Genomic DNA, 25,845 nt, shown 5'->3' on the forward strand with positions numbered 1-25,845 from the left:
AATTGGCTGGGGAAAGTTCAATGGCGAAGACATATTTCAGCTTTTGCGAATTTACAGCAAATATTTAATAGTATGTAACAAATAACAAGTAGGAAATGTCTTTGCCAGGAAAGTTTAGCTTTATTTAAACTGCTGCCAATTATTCCTATGAACAGCGGGGATCCATTAAGAATGCTTCTTTCTTGTAATGAAAGTCCATGCAAACTAACAAGCCAGGAACACAAGCTGTTCTTGAGAAATAGGTTTGCGGGTACACCATGGAATGAATCTCTTTTGGGTGAGGTGTGGTTCTTAAAAGAACCGGTGAGTGTTAACTCAACGTTTCGGTCAGGATGCTCTGGCCGTCCTCAGGAGAGTGAGATAACACTCACCGGTTCTACTATGAACCACACCTCTTCCAAAAGAGATTGATTCCATGGTATACCCGCAAACCTATTTCTCATGTCTCTTCCATCATGCAAAGCTTACCAGCTGTTCTTCCAAACCCAGGCACTGATTGTTGAAAATGTTAAATTCTATAGGCTGTTTTGGTGCCTTTACTTAGTGCCGGTGCAATGTTTTTACTTCTAGTGAAGTAATCTGTGGTAAAAAGTCAATAGACATCCCTAAAAGCGCAATAAAATTTGAATTGTTTGATAGTTTGCTTTTTTTGTTTATTTGTGTTTTTTTAGTTCATAAGAGAACTAAGGCTGAAGAAGAAAGTTTGCTCACAAATATTTTAATTAGGCCAATTGGGGGTCACAATTTAAGATGATACCCCCACAATTAACAGTATCTCCTGTTAAACATCGCATCATTAGCGACCTCATTTCTCACGAAAAACATCAAAATTATAACACTTAAATTGGGGCGTTTCTGTTAGTTTTCTCACAATTATTAGTTTTTGTACAATGGTAAGAGACCTGGAGTAGACAGTTGCACAAAACATAAATTTCAATTTGATTTAATAGGCTCTTTGAATTATACACGGTCCTCATTCGCTAAATATTTCAGTCATTATATTTAACATCTGAATCATTTGCTCTCTGCATGTTTTGACTTAATTTCGAAGCGAATTTACCTCTTTGGTGAAAATCGCATGTGGATACCGTAACCTCACATAATTTGAAGATTGTAGTTCCCGGAATGTCGACGCTAACGTACCGGGCAAGTACGGGCGGGTCACACGCAAACTCTATCCAATCATTGATGACAGATTGATCACTGGTCACTGGTGTACCACACATGATGTTGTTGGTGTGAACTTCGTTTAAGCCGGCCCTTACAACAGCATCCTGCAAGTTTGGCTCTGTGATGGAGAAGTACATGACATCCAATCTCACAGTTGATTTCCAATGACATTATACTTGCTTTAAAAAACATCTTTTCTCTCTCTATGTATCTATGTTTGTACGATGCAATCCTCGAGTTTCGATCGTTTATTCCGTGTTACAATGAAATACCCCATCAGAGAATTTAAAAAAACGAATCATACCTGTTGGACTGCCTGTATTCCTGACTTGGATTATTCCAAGACAGTAACTTGACTCCAGGTCCACCCTCCACCACGGGTTCTCTTCATTATCTGTTAAAAAGTGCGACAGCTTGGTTTAAGCTTTTTTACCAATGGTGTTGCCAACTTCACGGCTTTCCAAATCCCGACAGAAAATGAAGAGCGGGTTTGGACAATAAGATCTCTTGGCAAAAATATTATCATAATGTTACAATGAATTCGTTATCGAAAGAACACATTTCGCAAAAGATGTCCAATTACTCTTCCATAAGAATTCATTGCACAAAACCATCCACTGTAACACTGATGTACTCACTTTCAAAGGTAACTGTTCACATACGGAAGTACAGGATTTGGTAGGGCAGCGTGACCTCTATAAAGATTCAAGTGGGCAGGTGATTGGAAATAGTATGCAGGGGGATGAAGTTATTGTTGAGGAGTGCTTTCTCGAAGGTCTGTGATTAATGACGAAATAACACAGGAACTAGCCAACAAGAACCTCTTTGGAGGAACTGTGATAACATTTTTATCATACCGAAGTACTCCCCCCTCCCTTTAATAAACCATTAGTATTTCTTCCGTGCCGTCGTACTTATTTTGTATGGTCATGAATCTTGGACTACCGACACCAAACGACAAATCAAACTTCTGGATAGCTGCCGCAACTGGCGTCTTTGAGAGATACATGGGATCACTTTGTCTTGGCGTGATTGTTTACCTTGGATCGTGTCGGGGGGAGGACACAGAAGAGGTTAAAACTCGGTACTTCGAAGATTGTCGCCGCTGGGTCACACAAATAATAGAAAAACAGTCTAAAAATGCCCGATTGCTGCCAACAGTACAGTCAGACAAGTGGGACCAGTAATATCCTAGCGATACTTGTGGTATTTTGCTTGAAATTAACTGCAATTAATTGTTTTGAGAAGGAAATAGAGAAAGAAAATCCCTAAGACGTAAAACCGACTTTTGCCATCATGAATAAACTTTTTATTATGATGATCTGTTCCATTATCCATGCAAAGTTTGCAGTTTTATTCTCCTCCTTCCAAAACATCAGTTTTCAAAGACTTGGTACCAGTTTGACTAAGACAGGGTGTCACCGCTAGCTAATGATCAATCTGGTTCTGCAATGATGACCCCCAGATCCGAACATAAATCAAGAACAACTGAATGAATGAAAAGAGACCAATGAATTCTTTTTAAATTCGTGTATTTACACTCTATTTACACATCTATTTACAAATTTACAGAGGAGACATAAATCTGAAAAATATGCCCAATAACTGTTCAGCGAATCTGTTCTCGTATTTAACTTCACTCCAGATCAGTGCACTTAAGTTTTGTCTATTTACAAATTCACTCGGTTTACAGTTGGGAGATTCTAACTCTTCAAGTCGGCAAATAAGCGAACAACTACAGAATTTACGAATAATACAGATATTCTTAAGTTGACTTACTTCGAATTGAGTGAATAACCAACAGTTACGTTTTATACCAAATTTATTTAGTTGATGAATATGGAGCCGGGTTCTCCCTCAATGTGTGAAAATAATACCGACGCTCTCGTGTCCAGCTAGTTTAGCGTGACTAGGAGTAGGAAGCCCCAGTTGGAGAACACAAGTCTCGTAGCCTTCTCTCAAGGATGGAAATGGAGTCCTAGCTAGTGCGTCACATGGTGGGAAGAGAGACGTCAAACCCAACAGTTACGGCCATCTATTAAAGTAAAATTCAACCGAATACATGCAAGTATCGTGCCGACATTACCAATCATTCGTTAAAACTCTTCTCAATTCTGTTACATTACTCATCTTTCTTACAGTATCCTTCAATAAATATACAGGTCAGTCAATTTTCCTTCATAATCCAATCATCAGGTCAGCTATTCTTCTATCGACGTCAATGTTACAAAAAATGATGAATTATTTCCTCATACACAGCTTCGTTTATTTTCACAGTTAAAGTTGTAATAATTCAATAAGTTATATCTTCAAAGTTCAAAATATTTTCTTCAGTTTTGCATTCTTAAGTACAAAATTCGTTCAACTTACGGTTATGTCCATCATAACTAGACAATGTCTAGGCTGATTGTTGCAGAGGAAGGGGATCGGTTTCCTGACAGATCGTATTGGCACTGAATTTTGCCAAAACTCGATCTGATCGTGCCGGGACTGGAATTCTCCGGCCGATCGTCGCCTGCTGGATCAGGGACTTCAGCGAAGTTGACACCGGTCACAAATCTCTCACTCAGCTCAGCTTTCACTTTAGGATGTTGTCAGATTGAGAATCAAAATAAATCTTCCACCAACACTCTCATACACACCAAACTCAACTCCAAAAAAAACTACACCATCCTACGACTACAGATAAAGAAATTAGTGGGGAAAAAAAACCGGACCTTAACACAACAAAGACAAAAGTATGTTTGGACAATGACCATGGCCGGTGGTTTTACGTAATTCATGGCAACGAAACCGCGCGTCTCTCGATCGCGATTAAGACGCCCGATCCGTGATCGACGAAGTTCTACTGGCTGCTAGGAAAACAAGCGCGAAATTTTGATTGGTTAAAGAAGTGACGCGTAAGAGAGCGAGACTATTTGCTGCCAGGGGAGAAATTTAACAGACAAAAACAACAAATAAATAAAACTACCAATATTTCAGAGGGATCTTAACACAGGGCAACAACATATTGACAACCACTGAAAAGCTAAGATCATGATGAACAAAATGCACTATTTCATCACTAGGATTGATCATGAGATCTCTCCTTTGTACAAACGCCGTAATAACAAATTATTAAAACAAAACAAAACAAAAAACTTGGCTATTTATTCCCAAATTAACTTCTGACCAAAGTATTCAAGAAGGGCTATAACTGCACATGAACATTTCAGACACACGGCCTATTAACACAAGCTGCTGCGCAGACATTAAGTTAAATGTTGTTATGAGATCATACCAAGCACCTACAAAATATGAATATTCAAATTCCTTATCTATACATACAAAGTTTTAAGGATGCAGATTACCAATGAAAAATCGCGTCGGTGATCATAGGGTACAAACGGGTCTCGTGGTTGTGAAACAAGTGATGTGTAGCAAGCGCTCGCTGCGCTCTGGCTAGTCAGAAAACGGTAATCGGCCAGATATTATAGCCCGGGCAGTTCAAACTCCTGTGTCCTTCCTCCATGCTGAAACCCACGTCTTTAAGATATGTTGTATTCTTGGTATCGAGTACTTTCTGACACGAGGTTTGACCTTGGCTGACGGGCCGCCGTGTGCGCATGGCTGAGTGAAGAATAGATGAAACAATCCTACTCATATCTGGCAACAATCCCACTCATATCTGGCAAGAAATCACAAGGTATGTCACACCCCCCCAAAAAAAATCAAGGCATGCAGATGTTAGCAGACGCCTGGCAATATCAAGTATACGAGATGCCAGTATGGCACAACATCTGCCACAAAGGCTCAGATCAATTTCAGCATTGAAAATTGCCGAGTGACGGCAAATTCAAGCGAAAAAAGCCCAACAACAGCAACCCCCAAATGGACAAGGTTAGGTGACCCACCATTCTAAAGGGTAGACAGATGTTTACAACTCTTTTATCCCGCCGTTATTTCTCTCTTCAAAGTGTAAATTTTGTCTTCAGAAAACATTAATACAATTTTACAGTTATGAGTCGTGAAAGTTATTGAATTTGCACTATGAATGTGTAGACTGGTCTTATTTCCAGATAATAGCCAAGCTTTTGACCTTATTTTGGAATGGAGAGTCACCCATGCGATGGATGATCTCACAGTTGTGCATCTCACACAGTGGCATAACTATGGCTAAATTTCAAGGGGGGCTCCAGGAGTGTACGTATTTTGTCTAGGGGTATCACATATCAAAGTATATTATTCAAAGATTTCAAATGGGGAGGGGGAATCTGGGGGGTGAGAATCTTCTTGGGAACATGTGCCCCCTCCCCCACCCGAAGTTACGCCACTGATTTAACACTGGGTAATCAAACTTGAGCTTCAACCAGCCAATCTTGGTGACATTGTTCATCTCTAGGTCAATCTGTACCAGAATTTTAATCCTATGATATTCGTATTCCTCCCTTACAAAAGGTCAACTTATGCCAGACTTTCTGACCCTTATATTCTTATTCCCTTGCATCCATACAAAAGGTCAACCCCGTGACATTATTTTGCACCCTATACCTCATTCCTATTCATATCATTATGATAATATTGTTATTTTAATACATTTTCGTGTGATCTTTTAATATTTCTAGGCCAAAGGTCAAAGAGCGCTAAACACTCCCAATTACCCTTATAGAGACACAGCAGATCATACAATGCCCAGAGAACACGTCATGTGAGGGATGGAGATCCACTGAAAGCAATGACTCGGACCACCTCTGGAAGTGAGGTTATCATTCATCCAAAGCATAGATGTAATGTTTCATGAAGTGTTTCCGGCAGATGTACGCAGTTCGTGGGAATAGACTGGGTGACCTATGGTGGGTATCAAACATCAACAAACAAGGCGTCCTCCAAAAGTAAAGTGTCCAAAGTTTCATTTACCCAAAATAAACCCGACGGTCGGCACAGTACTAAGAAAACAAACTGATGTGCTTAATACTATACTAAGAAAAGGCTTTATTTTTTGCTAAACAGTACTGCAACACACGTTGCTGTGTTTGATACCCACAGTAGTTAATGTGACTCAGCGGGCGTACTGACTTCCCGTCCATGATCTCCTATTTCTGGATTTGAAAAAGACTGATCATAGAGAGCCTGTGCATGTAACAGCCTATGGGCAAAAATCAAACCGCACTAGCATACCAAGAGAAATTTCGGTAGACTGCAGTACATTTCGATGAGGAAATTCTCTTGCACGTGCTTTCTCTTTGATCAAGTCGGTGAGCAAAAACCAGGCAGGGAACTTACCCGTGACGCTACAGAACGGTTCTTCTGGGAGTCCGTCAAAGGCTCTTCCAGCATCCTGTCCATTTATCGTAGAGCTCTGATTGGTTGGTTTCTCAGTCATATTAAGTGCTTAGTCAACGTGCATCATAAAAGCAAAAGAGTGTAATAAAAATGCATTAAACAAAATCTGATATTTTGAACCCCTCTTACGCGAAAATGTAACTAAAGGCATCAGCATTTCGATAGACTTGTTTATAAACCAGAATCCAAAAACTGTAAAAAAGAAAATATCGGATCGATTCCCCCTATCTATCAGGGACAGTTAGGCCTGCTAAAAAAAAACCAGCCTGACCCCTTCTAATGAGATAAGTATGCACATCTATCCCTTTGGGATAGAATGGACAGAATAACACTTTTTTGCCTGTTGCCGCGACTGCCACTGCAGAACTTATTGCCAACAAACTATTTTAGGTCGGGTCACAAGCTCACTTTACTAGTTCAGCAATACATGCATTTCACTCATTGCGCAGGAATAATTGAATCTGGTAATAAACAATTACAGCCGACAAGTTTTTCTTACAATTAATTAATTAAAACTGACCTGGCTTAACTATAAATAACACTGTAACAAGTTTGTTTTTTTAAGTGCATTAGGAAGAACTTTAAATTTGGCAATATTTTCTTATACATGACATCACGTATCTAAATAAGTGAAAAGTATGCAGGAAGTTAACTAGAAATACAAGTATGATCGGTCCAATACGCTCACTCTATCCTGCCAAAGAATGGTCTGCACAATGAAGCTAAAAAGACCAATAAGGAGTTGGTAAGAATATGCAAAACTAACCTTTGGTACGATGTACCAAAGGACTACTTTACGTCTTGAATATAGTCTAACCCAGCCATCTACGCCCTGTCCCTACCCCTAAAGATACAAAGGGTTAATGCCAGGGAAGAGTACCCCTAGCCTGGAGTTGGGCAAAGCCCCTCTTTAACTTGGAGGCCACGTACCGTTTGATATGTAACCTGAAAAAAGACACATCCAAACTGGACAATAGGCACAGTCCCTCTCCAATCAAGAGGGTGATAAGGACCACCCTACCTCCTTTACACTCGTTTGTATGGGATATGGCGGAGTGCAGGGCCAAAACGCAGCATGCCATTTGTGTGCGTCACAACACCCGAACATAGATCGAAATAAGCCTGCGAAGCGTACCCCGCGCGTTCAAGAGAGGGTCTTGTGCTAAAGGATCGCCTTACTTCCTGTAAATAGTATTGTTACATGCTGTCAGGCTGAAGAGCAACGCCCCTGCCTGCTGCAAGAAAAGAGGCAAAGGAGGAAACAGAGAACAGCGGTCCATGCCTCCACGCCAGGTCTCATCCCCTATATCCATGCTAGCTGCCGGAGAGACTGTCACGTGAGAGTGGGATTATTAAGCCACGACTGTAGCTGTAGATAATGTGCGCGGTTCCATTGTCCTCACTCCCTGACGAACGCATGCAACCAACAACAACAATAAGCAAGCGGACTTACCCCGCCCCAAGGCACGAGACGGTTGGTGAAGAAAGTCCTCCAAGCATTAAGTCAGGCAAAGATCTAATCTAACCTGCGACAAGAAGTACTGTGGGACAACAACCTTACTTCTTTTACATTAAGTGTTGAAATATGCCTGCAACCTGGCCCTGGCCCCCTCAAAGTGCAAAAGTACAAGCCAAAAGAAGAGACCTCCGAGCGTGAAGTTGGGTAGAGATCTCATCTAACCTAACTTGCAGTAAGATGAAATAAAGGCCTCCATGCTTCCTGTATATTCTATGGAAATATGCCTGGGGCCCGACCTCCCCTCTCAGAATACGAGAGGGTAGGCCTCCAAGCTTGAGGTCGGATGGAAGAACTAACCTAAACCTAACTTCGAAGTGTACCAAGTTTCCTCCAAGCGAAAAGGTTCCCAAACCCCCAGGGGAACTCTACCAGGTCTACCCGAAGCGAATGGGTTTACAAATCCTCCAGGGGAACTACACCAAGTGTAGTTTAATCCCAGTGATGAGTAAGGAGGGAGGCAGTTTGGCCAGTCTGAGGTTTACCTTGATACTTCCGGGTCTTTTTTTTATTAAAGTGACTTTATATAAGGCATACAATTAAAAAATAATCAACACGAACAAAGACACTCATAAACTCATGTCATTCGGTTCCATAAGATAAATAACCAATTTCCCTAAACATTGTGGAGTAATGTGCTGGGGAGTTACATGTATGATAATTACACCTCCACCCTGATGCATGTGAATTCGACTTATGAGAATGTAGCACTGTGCAGATTTTGCTGAAGATCTGGCTCATAATTAAATTACTAAATCAATTTGCCTCCTATCAGGAAATAGTGTCATGGGAGAAACCTTCGCAGTCGCCATCCCTTTACCACCTTGCCAGTTTGAACTAGTCGATTTTATTTTTCCATCAAGGGAGGGGGTTAGTGTTTTAATGTGTTTTCATTTGTCTTGTTTTGGTGTTTTCATGGTTCTTTTGTGATTTCTGTTCATTTTAGTTTGTTTTCTTAATGGAGCTGGTTTCTTTTAAGTAAATGTACGGTATATCTACAGGTGTGTATTTTGGAAGCTAATATACTGTAAGTAATTTTTGGGGATAATTACTTGTACTGCATTTAAAAAATCTTTTCCATGTTATGACAATTTGTAGTGCTAATGTAAACAAATAAATAAAGAAAAATATAAACTTCATACACCAGATACATGCTGCCAACTCCACTTACAAAGTACTTTCTACAGGGTGAATCGGGAAAAAAGACTCAGAAAATAACCATAAAAATGACTTAGGGCCGAGTTTCAAAAATCAGGTTGTACCCGTTGATGAAGGAGGTACTTCTGCTTTGATTGATGCCAGTTTCGTGGTTCACATTTTACGCTTCAATGAGCACCGTCGGGAAATTTGAATTTGGGAAAATAAAAGTCCCTTACGCACAGATGTGTGAGGGTTAAAATTCAGCGAGAAATGTATGCGATGTTAACCCCTTTCTGCTTGGTAATGATGAGATAAATAATGAGATTGTTTTGGTGTCGATGGTAGGAGGTTGAAGGTTTTTTTTATTTATTTTATGTGTGCAAGGAAAACTCCTTTTAAATTTTTTATTCCATCCGACAGATCCGACATTTTAGCCCTTACACACCTTTGCCCAGCAGACTTTTTTTCCAAAATTGAAACTTCTACTGTTCATTGAAGCATGGAATGCGAATGAAGAAACTGGAATTAATCAAAGCAAAGCTACCCCATTCACCAAAAGGTACAACCACATTTTTGAAAATTTATCCTATGTTTACTTTTCCTTGATACACCCTGTGTAGGCCATAATGCATTATACATTAATTGATGTGCAGGTATATGTATATTTCTGTACACTACAGATTTGCAGATTTTATCACACAACTTGTACCATGTATAAGCCACTCATAGGACCTTAGAAATAGCTACAAAACTCACCAGTCGATGTAGCGAGTTTGTCTCTAAACTAAAGGCTCCCCGCCTGCAATTCAAGAGATTTACAGGACTATTCCAGCCCAGAACAATTCATCAGGAATTGTTCTTCCGACTTCGACAAGCCCCTAAGGTTGTTGCGTCAATGGCCAATTAACATACATATGGAAAACCTTACCCATGCCAAGTTAATTCCGTCATTGTGTGACCTGGCCCATCAAAGTGTTCAATGTCTGGCTATATACATTTATCGACAACTCCTTGACCTGAAACGTTTACATTTTAATATCAAAAGATCTTTTGATTTCGAACTATTTTTTGTGCCCGCATGACATCGTTTTAAACTTCACAGAGCTACCTGCAATCGGCTTTAAAGATCAGCCACATTAATTTCATGTAAAAACGTTATATAACAGGGAATGGGTCATTATTACTCATACAATGACTAACGTGGCAGCCTCTCTTCTCATTTAAAGAAAAATATCATCATTTGGGGGTTCAGGTCCATCGCAAAAGTGCTCAGAGTTACCAAAAAAATGCGTCGATGAGGGCGGTAAACGAATCTTCCGATTTGATGATGTCATGATTCCACTCTTGTTCCCCGAGAGTTTTTTTTAACTTGCAGTCATAAGAAGGGGCTTTATAGCACAAAAAACAGAGCAAAAACCGGAGAGTGAAATAGATGTCATTCTCGGCAAATGACATCTGCCTGAAATTCATCAAGACCTTCAAATTGGGTCCGTTCAACTTTATCATACGATACAATGTTGAAATCACCTGACTGTTCTGATTAACAATGTCGTTGTAAAAGCAATTCCATGTCGCTTTCTATCTCCGACCTCTTGTAATACACAATTAAGTTCGAGCAAACACAGCGATCAAGCATGCAGGCGCGTTCGCCCCGAGGTAATGAAACAGTATAAAATCGCAGAGCTGTAGTGTAACGTCATCAAAACAGGATCTTTCGGATGCTCCCGACGGCTTTTGATCTTAAGGAGAACTATACAAACTAATGTTACTCAGTCGACAGACTTACGTAGAAAGCCAAAAATCAATTGGAATATATGAAAACACGTGAGCTGTTTTTATCTAAAACATCTCAAACGATGACGTAACAGAAGTCTGTGATACTGATAACATCGTTATGGACAAAACAAGACAAGGATACACCCAGGAATCTGACTGCTAGTGAAAAGATATACTGAGAAGCAATTTAGGAGTAAGAATATTCACCTTGAGGTTGGAGATCACACTGTAAAACTATCACCTCGCACAATATAAGAGCCGCTTCGCCGGGAATATTGATGCTAACGTAGCGAGCAAGTCTAGACGGATCACACACGAATTCAATCCAGTCATTGATCAAGGCTTGGTACTGGGTCACTGGAGATCCACACATCGCGTTACCAGTAGACGTGGCACTCAGGCCAGCACGAGCAACAGCATGCTCTAAATTCAGCCTCGTTGTCTCTAAAATGCAACACATGTTTACGTATACCGTGAGGACCACGTCAATAGGGGTTTTAAGCCTTTATTTCATACTTAACAAAAAGAATTTAAGTATGGGAGGAATACCTCCATTCCTTTTCTTCGTGTTTATGTTAGTATTCTACGAGCTGAATGCCACCGTAACATAAAGAAACGCAGTCTTTGTCTGATCAGACAAAAACACCCTGAAATTGGTCATCACAATCATTCATGATTTTGTAAATAAATAGGCCGACTGAACAACTTACGTTCCAGATCATCTATATTCCTGATTGCAATTTTGCTGATGCAGTGAAAGGATGTCAGATCTATCTTCCACCAAGGATTTTGCTCGACATCTGAGGGAAATCAAGTTGCAAGATCTCAGTACTGAAGGTCAGAGGGGTGCCAATATATAGAACATATATGCAGTATCTATCTCATCAGTAAATTAAGCTCTTGAGACCACTGGTGTTACATCTCATGAAGCCACCTTAAGTCACAACTTGGACATCAACACAATCCCTCTTATATTAAGACTCAATTATGTTCTTAAAACAGGCTCCTCGAATGAAATGATAATTTTGTGTGAGATTGCTCTGGCTCTCAAAACCATTTCAAACTTCATTGATGTCATTTTAGAGCATACGGTGCTAGGGTACAACTGTACTATGTTAGGACTTCATACAAAATTGACAGAGCTGACTAACTGTAAAAAATTGCCATAACATTTATTATTATATAATGCCCAGAAAGGTTTAAGCAGATTCTGCTAGAGCAGGAACCATACTTTCAAATACATTTGGTTTATAAAGGTTTCAAAATGATACTTTGTTTATTTGCATATATTTGATGAAAAATGAGAGGGTTAGGTTTCATTTTTACTAAAAGGGGGAATTTTTAAGTGAAAAGTGTCCAATTCTGTTGATCTCTGCCCTGACCACATGGAAGGGCGGATTCCGCTAAAAATTAGTGCGCATTTATTATTCATTGATGTCCAGAATTTTAATTTTAATTAACAACTAAATACCGAAGGTCAAAAGGTGTGTTGGTCTGAAATGGAATGACCCGTAAACCTTATTTCCAGAAGAATACCGCCTGTGCAATATCCTTCAACACACTTCAAACCCTTTTTTGTTCCATTCTTCCGATAAGAAAATCTCAACAAGTGAAGGATTTGTTAGTTTTTACAAGTCACAAATTTTGTTTTGATTGATTGGATTGCAAATTTCTTTGGTGTAAAAAGTCCAGCCTTACTTGTTCTGCTGCAGTATGGGCTTACATACTGTAGGACTCCGTCCACAGCTCGGTCTGCGTCCCAGATACCGCTTTGGTCAGTAAAACTTGAAATTTGACTGCTTGGGCGGGCAGCTAAATTTAACGCTTCAAGGAACGTGAGTAGGAAAGAGAGAAAAATTAAGTCGGATAAGAAGCCTTCTTCTTGAACACCTTCCGCAGTACTGCTTTACCGCTGAGCCATATTTTCCATAGGTCCATTAAGTACAGGTGCCCAGAAGACTCTTTTCAACATGCCTATCTTTAAAAATACTTTACAAAAAGAGAAAATAATTGTGTAAAATATAAATGAAAAAGGCTCAAATACAGAGACATAATCGACAGTCTTATTTAGACATGCCCTGGTGAGAAAACAATGACAAACCAGACTAACAACAGATCATATAGGAAAGAAAAGATCGGAACAATACAGACAAATAGATAGAATTAAAACCAGACGTGAATTTCTGTAAACTCTGAGAAGAAAGTGATGAAATAAATAAAATGACAAAAGACCAAGAGTTACCTCAGAAAACTTTTGAACATGATGATCAAAATATTGAACCATACCTGATTCTCCCACTTGAAAAGAAAATATCCAAAGATAATTTCCGCCACTCTCCTTAATATTGAAAATCAAATTCAATGAAAGCATATAGCACTGTTACACACAGCTTGCTGATGCTGTAACCAATCATGATAAGGAACTAGACACCCAATAGAGAAAACGCAGTGCATCCGTCATGTCAATATTTTGAACACTACAATCTTTCCAATCAAGATGGGTAATTTTTTTCCCAATATAAGCAAAATCCTCTTTTTACTGCTCCCACCTGTTGGTAAAGCGTCCTTCAGCTTTGTCGTTCCTTCCTCCACCATAACCTCAGTCAACTGGACTATGGCGTCTGCCCCACTGCGAATGATACTCACACTGACGTATCGTGCGGTGACGTACGGCTCAGGAGTGAAATCCACCACCGCTCGGCTGTTAGCTTGATCGCTACTGACCCGTCCTATCTCCGGGTTTAACAGATGGTTGGAGTTGAAACCAGCGCGCACTACAGCATCTTCTAATCGAAAAGCTACCGCAGTGGAAAACAGTAAAAAAAAACCAGACTTAATTATGGATCCTATATGATCAGGAGGGAATTCACAAAGCAAACACCCCTTTTTTATAGGGGTCTTGGGATGATGTCTGAATTCACCTCGTTTTTTAAAGCTTTTTTTGTTTGTATTTTGCTAAACTTTAGTCAAATCCAACCGTAGATTTTCTTTCAAGTTTCGTATAAGTTTCGTATTTTTCTCAATCGCTTTAACACTGCAACTACAACTTAACTGACAATGATCCAGATTGAAACTGCACCATTCACAACTCCGCATATTTTGTGTGGAACATAAGGTATTCTGTTATTGTATTTGCACAGATTTCAATACGCAAGCAAATTGCTACATATCTCATTAAAGGTTAGCAATGTAACTTTCACATGGTTTTCAACTGAATGCATTCTTCTCTCAACTAAAGGCATATTGTGTTCAAATTGGAAAAAGCATTGGTGTACTGAAATCATTCGCATAACACGCGCACTAATGCAAAGGACCTAATGAAATCGATCATTCATCTCGAAGAGCACTGGCTGCATAAAGGACCGCAAGTGAGTGTCTCAAGGAATGCTGTGTAAAATGGAACAAGAACGGCATGGCCGAGCTGGAGTAGTCAGAACCCAAGGGAGAGGTCATCAACGAAGAGCGAGAGGAAGACGACAGGCACTCACTTTGTCCAACGAGATACTAGCGACTCTCATTAATAACGTTATCAGTCATAGCTAACACTGAGGGAAGCTGGACAATGGGTACTACCCAATATCCCCAAGCCTACTGCAGCATCAGTCATATGGATATTTCAAAATGAGAATCGGTAAGCAGGAGAGACACTCAATGCATGTATAGTGTTAGGCCCTACGGTTTACATGTCATACATGTAAATTGTCTTGTCGTGAAATTTGCCCACTACGAAAATTACTCAAATAAGGTCGAATACACCTACGTGGATGAAACTGGTTTCAACCTAACCAGAGACGACGGCAAGGCCGAAATGTCATCAGACAGCGAGCCACCGTCAATTAGGCCTGTGCCGGGTACCCGGGTACCCGCCCGTCGATTTCAAAACCCGGTTCCATTTTTCCGGGCCGGGTACCCGTAAAAAAGTAAATAAATTAGGAACAAACATTCATGCATAAAATGTCTGTGAAATTTCTTACTGAAGGACAGACTTCATGGAAAACCACCGTGCCGATGAAAACCCGGTCCCGCGGTCATACATGAAACTTGAATTCGGAGATCGACAGCTAATTTTGTTACCCACTCCGCCCATTATACCGCAAGTCGTTTTCCTAGTTCCGGAATTTCCTAGTTCACAAGAGCGAAAAAACCACTAAAATTCACCGGCGATAGGTCACTCGCAACGTGTGATTTTAAATATTTCTTTAAATTGAATAGTCATATAAACCTTTGCATCTAATGTCCACTTAATTAAAATGACTTTTTTAGAGTTTCTGTTTTTGTTAATTTAGCGAAAACTGCAAGCTTTTCCCCCACTCTCGGATCGCGCGGCGTTACCACGCAAAGTCGTTGCGAACTCAACTACACGGACGCAGCAGAAATGTATGTGACGTAATGGGTTCGTCAACTGTGCGGCGCGGGGAGGATAACGTTGATAGCTCACTGTACAGTTTAAAAGTCGAGTCAAACCGTACGCAATTTCTACCTTTTTAATTCATTAGAATTCTTATTTTTCATCTAATTTTCTCAAAATTAAAAGATTCTCTATTAGAAAAGCAACTTTTTACAATGGTTTTGGCTGAAAATGGATTTTTCGTGTGGTTACTTTTTATTTGTGAAGACGTTTTTGTCTCGATCCTAAACCGATCCAGAACTAGGAAAGGTGTCATCATCACTTTCGTCGATCGATCCTGTGAATCCAAATATAAAAGCTTAGATTTTGAAAAAAAAAATTGAAGTATATCCAAACACAAAGTTGACTTCTGACCATATTTCACTCAAATTTGAGGATTTTTTAGCTGCAGTCTTACTGAATAATTTTCGCGATCCGGAACTAGGAAAATGACTGTACCAAACCTATATGAACAAGAGACCGAAGGAGTTTTGTCTTATAAGGGGGGAGCGCTGTTGATGTACACTTGCATGACTGTATTTGTAACTATCAAACCCTGTCGGCCTAAATGACTTTTGTGCAGAATAAGTAGTGCTTACTGTTTGAATTAAGAGTATTTTTGTCAAATAAAACAATATGAATGAAAATTACTTTATGTCGGGATTGACGACGAAGCGAGAGCGGATTGTGTAATATTCCTGCGGTACTGGGACTCCACACGGCGTGCGGTAAGTAGTGATCACGCACAAATTGTGCGGTTGATCGGCCTCTTTTTATAATCAAAGCACTAAATGTGCGCTAAAAACCCAAAGAGTCAGAGAACCAGTTTAGTTAAGTTTTATACCAAGAAATATTCCGTTTCAACATTATTTTAAATTAAAGCAACTTGAATTTCCTCAGTAATTCACCGGAACTGTGGATGAGGAATTGACCAAAAAAGCAGGAATGATTTTTTTCTGTATGTACTAAAGCATTTCAAATCGAAGTATTTTTTCATTCAAAAAAAAGGAAATGTTGACAGGTGCAAGTCATAATACAGTCGGCCAATCAAATTTTCCTTGTCGAAGTACTTATGCATTAAAATCTCGACAATTTGAACCTCAGGGGAATGGAGTTATCCTGAAAAAGTATTTATAAAACTAAACCACTTCATTGTGGTACGTACCTTCGTGTGGAAAAACTTTCGTATCGCTTAGTCATTTAACAACATGGAGCGCTGCTATTTTTTTCACTTGGGCTTCCTTATGTGTGGTCACATGACCTTTCTTTTTACGGTCACATGGCTGCTGCAGTGTCAGCGATTGGACTGCCTGAAGGGGACTACAATTGGGCCCGCGTTGCAATCAGGTTAGTTTCAGCGTCTTGAAAGCCAGGATTACACAGTTGCAGCTACGTTGATTTATGCAACGTACTGGTCCTCGTCAGAAAAGAAATGAACTTGCGATGACTCCTGACCCTATATAGACTTCCGATTCTTTCAACGCCGTTTGAAGCATTTTGGTGGCGGTTTTTTGAATCAGAAACTTCAAAATAAGTGGATGTAATGGTGTGGGCATTGTTCGAGTTACGGTGGTATTTTTGTACATAAAACTTTGAGCCTTTTTACCCGTGACGTACAGAGCACTGATCTGGTCCGCACGTGACACGACCAGCGCTCACCATTCGTGCACGCCACATGCGTTCCGCGTGTCCGTGGTCATGCAGCATCCGGGACATTTCCTTTGAGCGTTTGCAGGTGCGTATATCATGTACGTGGTTTGCAGCTCTGTTCTTTTTTCTGACGTTTCCCGTGAAGATTTGTTTTTCTGTTTCATACATCCACACAAAATTTGAAAACTGAAGATAACAATTCCGTGTGATAAAAAGGTAGGAGAGATTAACTCAAACGTTTAGAACAATGTTCTGCTTGCTTCCTAGGTACCAAAAAGAACCGTGTTTCGGGCATGTGATCCACCGGGTTGCGCGCAATGCCATTATCAGGCGATCTCTTTTCCGGGTACCTGGGTACCCGATGTTAACAAAAAACGGGTACCCGGTTCTAAAAATACCCGCAAATGCACACCCCTACCGTCAATGTACCTGGTAAGCATGGGAGAAATATCACCATGTGGGGCAATTTTGAGAAATGACGTCATCGTTCATAATGCTCAACTTGGCCGTGCAACTCGGTAAGACTAATCGCATTTTTGGCTTGCACTCTCATACCACTAGAAGGGAGAGGTCTTGACAATCAAGGGCTGGCATCATTTGCCATCGTGTGGGACAATGTCAGATTCAACCATGCGGCTCTTGTGCATGAATGGTTGGATTCTCATGCCAGATTTGCCAAGATCTTCCTGCCACCGTATTCTCCCTTCCTTAACCCAATCAAGGAGTTTTTCTCCACCTCGTGCTGCTGGGTCTACGAGCGTAATCCAAGCGAGAGAGTCACTCTTATTCAAGCTATGGAAGAAGCATGCGAATACGTCGACGATTAGGCGTGTCATTTCTGGATCCGCCACGGGAGACGCTTCTTCCCCGGATGCCTAACAAGAGACGACATTCGCTCCGACGTCGAGGAGCACATGTGGCCTTACAGAAATGACCACCCATAAAGCATAATGCAAACTACTTTTCCATTTTCGAAAGCAGTTGCCTTAAAATGAAACTCTCTGTTGGCACTGATTGACCATTTTGTGCTTTTTGTTGTTGGAAAGACGTTGAATGCAGATATTGAATTAAAGATAGAGGTCATATAATTTTGAAACTTGACTGTTGTCATAATTTCGTCTGTTTCTCGGTGTTTGTCAATGGGCGTTAATCATCTGTTGGAAAGTCTGCGCGATTTTACGGTGGTATGTGCAAAAGTTTCTTAAAATTTGAATACAATCTTTAATTCTAGCATGAATTTTCGTAGTTGAAGTTAACATATGCAGTGTTATATGAATTGGGTTATTTGTTTGATGAATAGCCATTAGGTTGCAGTAACCGTGTTAAAGCGATTAAGAGAAACTGTAAAAGCATCGGAAAGAGCTTTTACCATCACTAGGTATAGAATACCACATGAACACACAATCTTTTTGTTTGTTTCTCGTTCTTATTTCAGCTATGGTAAAAGAAGTGAAAAAGATGAGATTTGCACTAAAAGGGTTAAGTGAATGAGACATAGTGCACAGCGAAAGACAACACGTGTACGACACTGTAGGAAAATTTTAAAACGAAAGAATATTTGATTGATCAAGGAATTTTTAAGTTTAATGTATATTGCTGCTTTCTGGGTTGAGCAAAATAATTCCAGAGTAATTCTAAGATTCGATATTGCTTATGACGTATACGTGACGCATGCAGTATATCCTTTATGTACTTTTGGCACAATATTTATCCTTTCATTTCGTTTACTTGTAGATATTACATAAGACTTGAACTTGGGTTCAGAACCTTCAATCACTATTATACTGTTAACGTAAACATAAAACAGCATCAATTCGGTAGACTAACGTCAAATCAAATATATTGTTTTACCTGACGTTCATTGTGTCAACTCACGGCTACATTAACCCAGCAAAGTTATCTACTCAGATTTATATGCCCTGAAACTCCTAAGTACTTGCCAAGATCTTTTACATTAACAAGAGTGATTTTCCTCAAGCAATAGACATAACCGAGGTCCACTTTCCACCAAGGGTTCGTGCGTTCCTCTGGAGTGTCGAAACCTGTTTGAATAAATGGGAATCACGCCATTAACTAATGTGCATTTTAATAAGCTATAAACAGATGCACCGACGCGACGTTCACTTAACACTTACTAGGATTAAATATTCAGCATCCCTGATTGTTCGGGTGTACGCATTAACACAGGAAGAGTAAGTCAAATTGGTAATCGGAATGACGTGATTTTCTAAGATTTTGCCTTCAACGATGAGTTTGAATTATTTCTTCTGATTGGAGCCGAAAAGTTAAAAACAGATTCACCACTAAAAGGGGCAATATCATACTTAGTGGAAATTGACAAGGAAATATCGTACGTGATGCAACATTCTTACAAATATTTCCGGCTACACTTTCAGAAAACTTCCGTTGTATTTTCATGTTTTAAAACACTCGATAATAAATGTTATGCGTTTTGAAGTGTTCAGCCTGAATGATGCCATAATTGTAATTCTCTACCCGATCAAACTGTGACAATCATGACATCAAGCTAGATTAGGTAGGATGTGGTAAAACACTTACCCGTGTGGGAGAATGTACCAAGGTCTCGGTCCACGGCAAACCTGGCGTACAGGGGGTTAGCATCATAGACAGAGCTTTGCGTCGTTACGACTGCACTGCCTCGCAAATCAAGAGATAGTCCTGTGTGTTACAATGTAGTTGATAGGTGGTCAAAGGTCCTTACAGCAAGAAGGTTTTCTTATAGACGCTACAATATTGCAATTATGAAAACAATTCTCATTGAAAACATTTCCGAGAAAGAAAATGTACATATAGTGCAACAACGAATGAGGAAAAAAGGAAACAGAGGGCCAGCAATAATACCAAAGTTTAGCTTGTCTGTGCATAAATCATTGAAAAGTTAATTTTCTCCCTTGGATGACATTCTATCGAGAATATGACAATACCAACTTGATCGTATAACTCGCTGCGGCGAGATAGACATTCAATGATTTAACTCGCCGTGGCGAGATAGTACGCCGCCGTGGAAAGGATTTCGATGCCTTTTCATTTACACGTATATTATACTACGTATAGGCCTACATACTATTTCGTCGCGGCGACTCGCAATCTCGCCGAGGTGAGTTAAATTTTCATTTGAAGCAAGATATGGGACGGAGAGAACCCCCCCCCCCCGCCTTTGTGTTGGTCATTGTTTGATCGGAATCTCAGGAATTCTTTACAGACTTTTAAGGGGGGATGCATTAGATAACAATAGTCTACAGTGTGTATAGGGATTGGACAGGTAAGGGGGGTACCCCTCCGTCCCATATCTTGCCTGGTGTATAAATTTTTCAAGAAATATTTTTTGTTTTCGCAAGCTCTCGGACAAGCACTGAGCATACAGTGTTTATCAATATATCCGTTGGTAAGCGCACAACCCGTTACATAAATGTGAGTTAAATTGTGGAATCCATCCGGCCGCAGCGAATATTTCAATAGTTTCATGAGTCCTTTTCAGCGTGCCATCGTTTTCAAATGTATTTTTCGGGTGGAATGCAGTGGGATTCGGTTTTAGATTGCTGATTGGAACAAAAGGACATGTTATATTTCTACAAGGCTTGTTTTCCAACACAAAAGAAATCAAAGGAAATCTTATTTTGTGTTGTGAATTTTCACATTCAGATGAGGGGTAGACTATTTTTTAATTCCTTCCTGCATTTTCCAAGTGTCACACAGAATCAATGGGCTTGAAAGTTACATTTGAATTCAACAGTAGAAATGTATTAATATAAAGCACTTAAAAATGGAGAACAAACACAGGACTTTCATAAACGCAACGCATGAAATACCTCACGGCTTTGGACACTAAAAGCATTTTACGTTACATAATGCCCTCATTCCTGCACATAGTATCATGTATCAGGGGCCTGCACGAATGCACAAACTAAATGTACGCACAGTCTGTGGGGACCGAGCATATGTGACCGGGGAAGAGTAGACCCGTGTTCAAATGTTAAAATGAACTTTCCACGGCCCTCTTGTGTCGAGTGATTGTATGGATGAGGTCAAAAAAACCAGGACATTGCAAGCCAGCTGATGAAAAAGTGTGTCAGTGTTCCTTTGACCTCCTTTCCATTTTTGTTTTGCCTGTTAAAACTCCAAAATCCTATATCAATATCGAGGTTTTGTCTGAAATAGTAACAAACATTGACGATGGGCGCCACCAGGATTTTTTCTTTGGGGGGACCCATCTAGCTGAAAGCAATAACAATCAACCACAATAGGGGGTTATTTTTCTCGTTTGTTTCTTAAGCAGATGGGTTGTTTTAATACTATTTCATTTCTACTTGTCATTTCATTGGTTGTTTTCCTTTCTTCAGTAATATGATTATTTGTATAAGTATAAATGAAAAGGCAGCGAAATCCTTTCACAAAGCAGTCTACCAGGGAGTCAAAGTAGTCTACCCAACTTCCAAATATGGAAATACTCACCCCACGAAACTTTTTTTTTTTGGTTTGTTTTTTTGCTTTCTTTTGTGTTTTATTTCTTTTTGTTACAAGCAATCTAAAGCCCAATAAATAAAACCCTCTAAATAAGGTTTACAAAAATAATAAAATATTCGCCGCAGCGAGATAGACATTCAACGAGATAGTAAGTCGCTGCATCGAGATACTAAAGTCGTCAAAGGATGATATCATTTCACCGGGGCGAGATAGTAAATCGAAAAAAAAAATTACAAGTGGCCCTTACCCGCTTCCGTATTTTTGGCACAGTTGTTTAGTTTAAGTATGTAAATTCAAATTAGTGGAAATCTAGTGCCCCTTCCCGCATTTGGACATGAAAGTGGTATTTTTTAACATTAATGTGTTCAATAAGTGGTGCTTTAGACACTTCAAATACGTCGGAATGCTTTGGAAGCAGCCGATAACGAATCCAATTAAATCAACCGGTAAACAATTTCAACGGGCTTCCATTCAGAAATGTCTCTTTGGCTTAATATGCTTCCTGGTTTGTACTGGTCAAATGGATTTTCTAGGAAAGAAAACAGAAACAGAAAAATGCACACTTTGAATCTTGAACCTAAGAAACGAAACCATTTTCTTTCATTTCATAATTGTGGAGGTGTCAGCTGATTTATATATTGACATAGGCACTAGAAACAGAAAAGACGTTATAACTACACGCATAAGGGAAGCAAGAAAAACGCTGTGTGATGTTCAACGTAAAACGAAACATCCGATATTATCTTTGGCATTTTTCTGCCTGGTTCGTATTCCCGTATGTACATCAAAGTGCTTTTTTGGAGAAAAATCCATATGATCATTGCACAGGCAAACAAGAACAACCTTTAAGAAATCGTCATACAATATCCAGTATTTTGCTACAGAGATTTTATCTAATTAAGGTAGTGATTGTTGAGTACATATTAACCATTACACACCAGGGTTTGAGAATATTTTGTGTGTGTGAAAACACCTAATCGATTACGCCGTATCACATAGTAAGAAATTGTTGAATATCAGTTGTCCACGAAAATCGATAACAAACCACAATGTAACCTAATATTAAAAATCCCTTATACTTCGATAATTCTTAAGGTAGGTGGACTAGGTCGTAAAATTTCAGGGAAATAAACTACGAAAATAAAGATATGAATGCCTACCAAACATTGGACTAAAACGGACAGTATTTACACGAAAACGGAGGTGGATGCCATTATTATAAAACAAAAGCCCAAGAAATGAGCAAAATCGCAACATTCGAAGAGATTTTAAATTGTTTTGATGGAAGTGAACTCTTGTTTGCTGGGCCTTATACATATACAAAGTAGCCTAAACTAGACTTGTATTTTTTTATTTAATAGAGTTCCTGAGAAGCTTCAACGTAATAGAATTAACCCCCCCCCAAAAAAAATTTAAAGTTTTACCAAGACCTTAAAGCCCGTTCTTTAGATTCAGATAAAAATGCGTGAAATTTGAGCTTAATTTATTTTAATTAGAAATCAGTTAACTTCATATTTGTCTCAAAAACACGTAAATGTTGCATATTTAGGCACTGGTCAATCATTTTATATAACATTCGTCCGTTCGATGTGGACATATTTCAGTGGAATTCGTCTCACCTTGTGACGTAATTAAAGAATTACACTTTAAAGGCAAAGAGTGAAAACCTTACTCTCAAAAGGACTGATTCTCTCATAGATACACTTGAAAAGAAGGAAAAGACTCCAAAAGAGTGAAAAACACTCCAAAGGAGTGAAAAGCCACTCTAAACAAGTGAAATGTTACTCTCAAATAGAAGCCATATAAACGGAAACTATCATTCGTTTTATATTGGTTTTCACTCTTCTTCGGTGGTTTTATAAGTGACTCACTATTTTCGAAAGAGAGTTTTGCACTCTTTTCCATTTGAGAGTTGATTAGTCTTTGTTCAATGGATTCACGAATTCAAGAATTGACATATCTGTCAAGGTGGAACATGAGAAATTCAAGGTTGAATATACAATTTAAAGGACAAGACAGAAAAACTGAATTGACTGTATCTGAGAGGTGTGGGAATATGAATACATTATTTTGTAAGAGTAATACTAAACATTTCTTTCATGGAAGTATCAATTTTCCTTTGCCCATGTAAATATCAGTTAATTATTGTTGTGGAAAAATATAATTTTGGATAACGTGAATCTGTTCGCAATTATATAATATAAAAAAAGTATAAAGTAAGTATAATTATAAATGTTAAGCGTATTGGATGGTTAATATGGCTATATACATGTACATATTAAGTTGGAGGACGCTCAGATGAGTCTTTTGGGTGTTAAAGCATCATGTCTCATATTAAAGCAGTCAACAATTATTTTGTTTCAATTTTGTCTCGAATTGATTGCAATATTTTCCTGACTTGAAAGTCTCCAATTTAATAGAAACAATGCTGTCACCATTCTGTTGCTGCATAAAAATGTGCACAACGTGCACGAACTCAGTGCATCGCACCAACATATCCGTTGAAGTGTGCCTGTCGTACGTCTTCTTGCTTGAAGGCAATATCATTGAGTTTAACCAAACATTTTGGAGGAAAATCTGCGTGTGTCTTCAAGCTCATAAAAAAATCAATGCAACTGCGTTCTCAAATTCCTGGAAAAGCAAAGACTACTTTAACCGGTTTTATTTGTTTTTTCAAAATACATGCACCCCTAATACGGGTAAAGAAGAACAGGGTAGGGTACTTGCTAAGAACGTGTGTCTGTAAGAACTCACACAAGAAATGAGTCTAAGAACATTCTTAGCACAGACAGCTCCTTAAACAAGAGAATCCCAGAGCATAATGGCTTACAGAGCGTGATCAGGAAAACCTTTAGAGCACAAAGCAGACATCTTCTGGTATACTGTAGTTTAAAGCATACAGCTTGGGGAATGGGCCGACACTGAACACAAGGACTGCATAAATGAAAAGTTGTGTTATATTCTTTGAGGGCGTCATTATTTCAACAATTTTTAGATGGAAGTAATATCACAACAGCTCCAACTTAGCTTGGCTCACAACTTCGTATTAACATGCCTTTATTCAACATGGCTCCGCACATCGAAACACTCACACGAGTTGACCTTTGACATGCGCTAATAGACTGGCCATCTGTGACGTACATGTATAGACATGACATCCCTCCATTTGCAATAAAAAACTTTGGCTTCCTTAGATAACGAGTGACAGGCAAATGATTAACTATAACAATCTTTGTAACCTAATAATCACAACATTAACTTGTAAGCATAAATTTCAACTTTTAAATCCAATAAGAAATGTCAAATTTTAGGAGAGTTTGCAAACCCTGATATGACGAGCGTGCGTTTGTCTGACCTCCATGGGCTTCTATTGTAGCGGGTTTGAAGTTTACTATGGACAAATTTAAAAGGTTTTCCTTTATTAAGCATCATGGTCAAAATCTAAACTCTAATGAATGGATTCGTGTTTGAGGCGACAACTGCCTTTTGTTTTGTTTTAGGGAACACTTCTTTAAAAACAAGTCTCGTTCAAAACACAAATATGCTACAAGAGCGTTTCTTAACAAAACAAAAGCGTGCTACATGCAAGCTTTAAAACAAACCAATCTTACATGAAGTCTCTTCAGTTTAAGATATAGTCCTTATACTTCGGATGCATGCCACACTGTCTCTTGGATCTGCCCACATGTGGACTGGGCAGCTCCGTAGCAACTGGTGGGGTCACAGCGGGTGCAGTATCAGTTACAATCTCTGGGGGAATTGTTGCCTAGTCCACGGTGTCCCCACCGCTGTCCGCTATGGGAGGCTCACTGGCAGTATTTGTGCCTGTGTAGTTTTCACTCTGCATGAATTTCCGAACACGGCTGGTGTTTTGTGAATACTGGACTCCCTCTGGGGATGCAACAATCACATTCTTCCTGGTTTCTACTTACGACAGTGAATGGTTCGGGAGTGAAGGGAGTAGAAAGTTTGTTGGTCTCCTGCCTCACGAGGACTTGATCGCTCATCTGCACATCAGAGTATTTTGCATTTCGGCGAATGTCCGCATACAGTTTGGTTTTCCCTTTGCTTTCAGCATCATGGTCGCGAACCTCCAAGTCGGCGTGATCATCTGCCTAAAAAGTTGGTAGTTTGCCGCGGATTTCCCGGTTGAACAACAGCTCAGCAGGAGTTATTTTGGTGGTAGGGTGTTCGGTATTTTGCGACGTATTTGCGCAGTTCTTTTCTCCAATCCTGACATGAATCTTGCGCAATGCGGATTTGTTTCATGGTTGAGTCATTTTGTCGTTCCACCTCACCGATTGCTTGAGCCCACTTGGCCGTTACTTTTACATGGGTTATTTCGTTCTCCTCACAAAAGTCACGAAACTCTTGTTAGCAAAATTGCGGACCGTTATCC

General features: G+C 39.5%; 1 protein-coding gene across 3 annotated transcripts in view; it reads right to left on the reverse strand.

The window, feature by feature from the left end:
* Positions 1-25,845, reverse strand: part of LOC110981618 (uncharacterized) — a 64,013-nt gene that overhangs the window by 29,907 nt on the left and 8,261 nt on the right. For all 3 annotated transcript variants that reach the window (XM_087130973.1, XM_087130971.1, XM_087130972.1), the window contains exons 2-10: positions 19,521-19,640; positions 18,902-19,003; positions 13,474-13,722; positions 12,623-12,748; positions 11,635-11,724; positions 11,132-11,368; positions 6,433-6,540; positions 1,475-1,564; positions 1,061-1,288 (exon numbers count right to left, since the gene is read on the reverse strand). In XM_087130973.1, coding sequence (XP_086987099.1) covers positions 1,061-1,288; positions 1,475-1,564; positions 6,433-6,540; positions 11,132-11,368; positions 11,635-11,724; positions 12,623-12,748; positions 13,474-13,722; positions 18,902-19,003; positions 19,521-19,640 — 1,350 coding nt within the window. The remainder of the gene's footprint in view (positions 1-1,060; positions 1,289-1,474; positions 1,565-6,432; positions 6,541-11,131; positions 11,369-11,634; positions 11,725-12,622; positions 12,749-13,473; positions 13,723-18,901; positions 19,004-19,520; positions 19,641-25,845) is intronic.

This window comes from Acanthaster planci, linkage group LG21, assembly GCF_054643075.1.
Source record: "Acanthaster planci isolate LZ-2023a linkage group LG21, COTS_SCS, whole genome shotgun sequence".
NCBI classification, from domain to species: domain Eukaryota; kingdom Metazoa; phylum Echinodermata; class Asteroidea; order Valvatida; family Acanthasteridae; genus Acanthaster; species Acanthaster planci.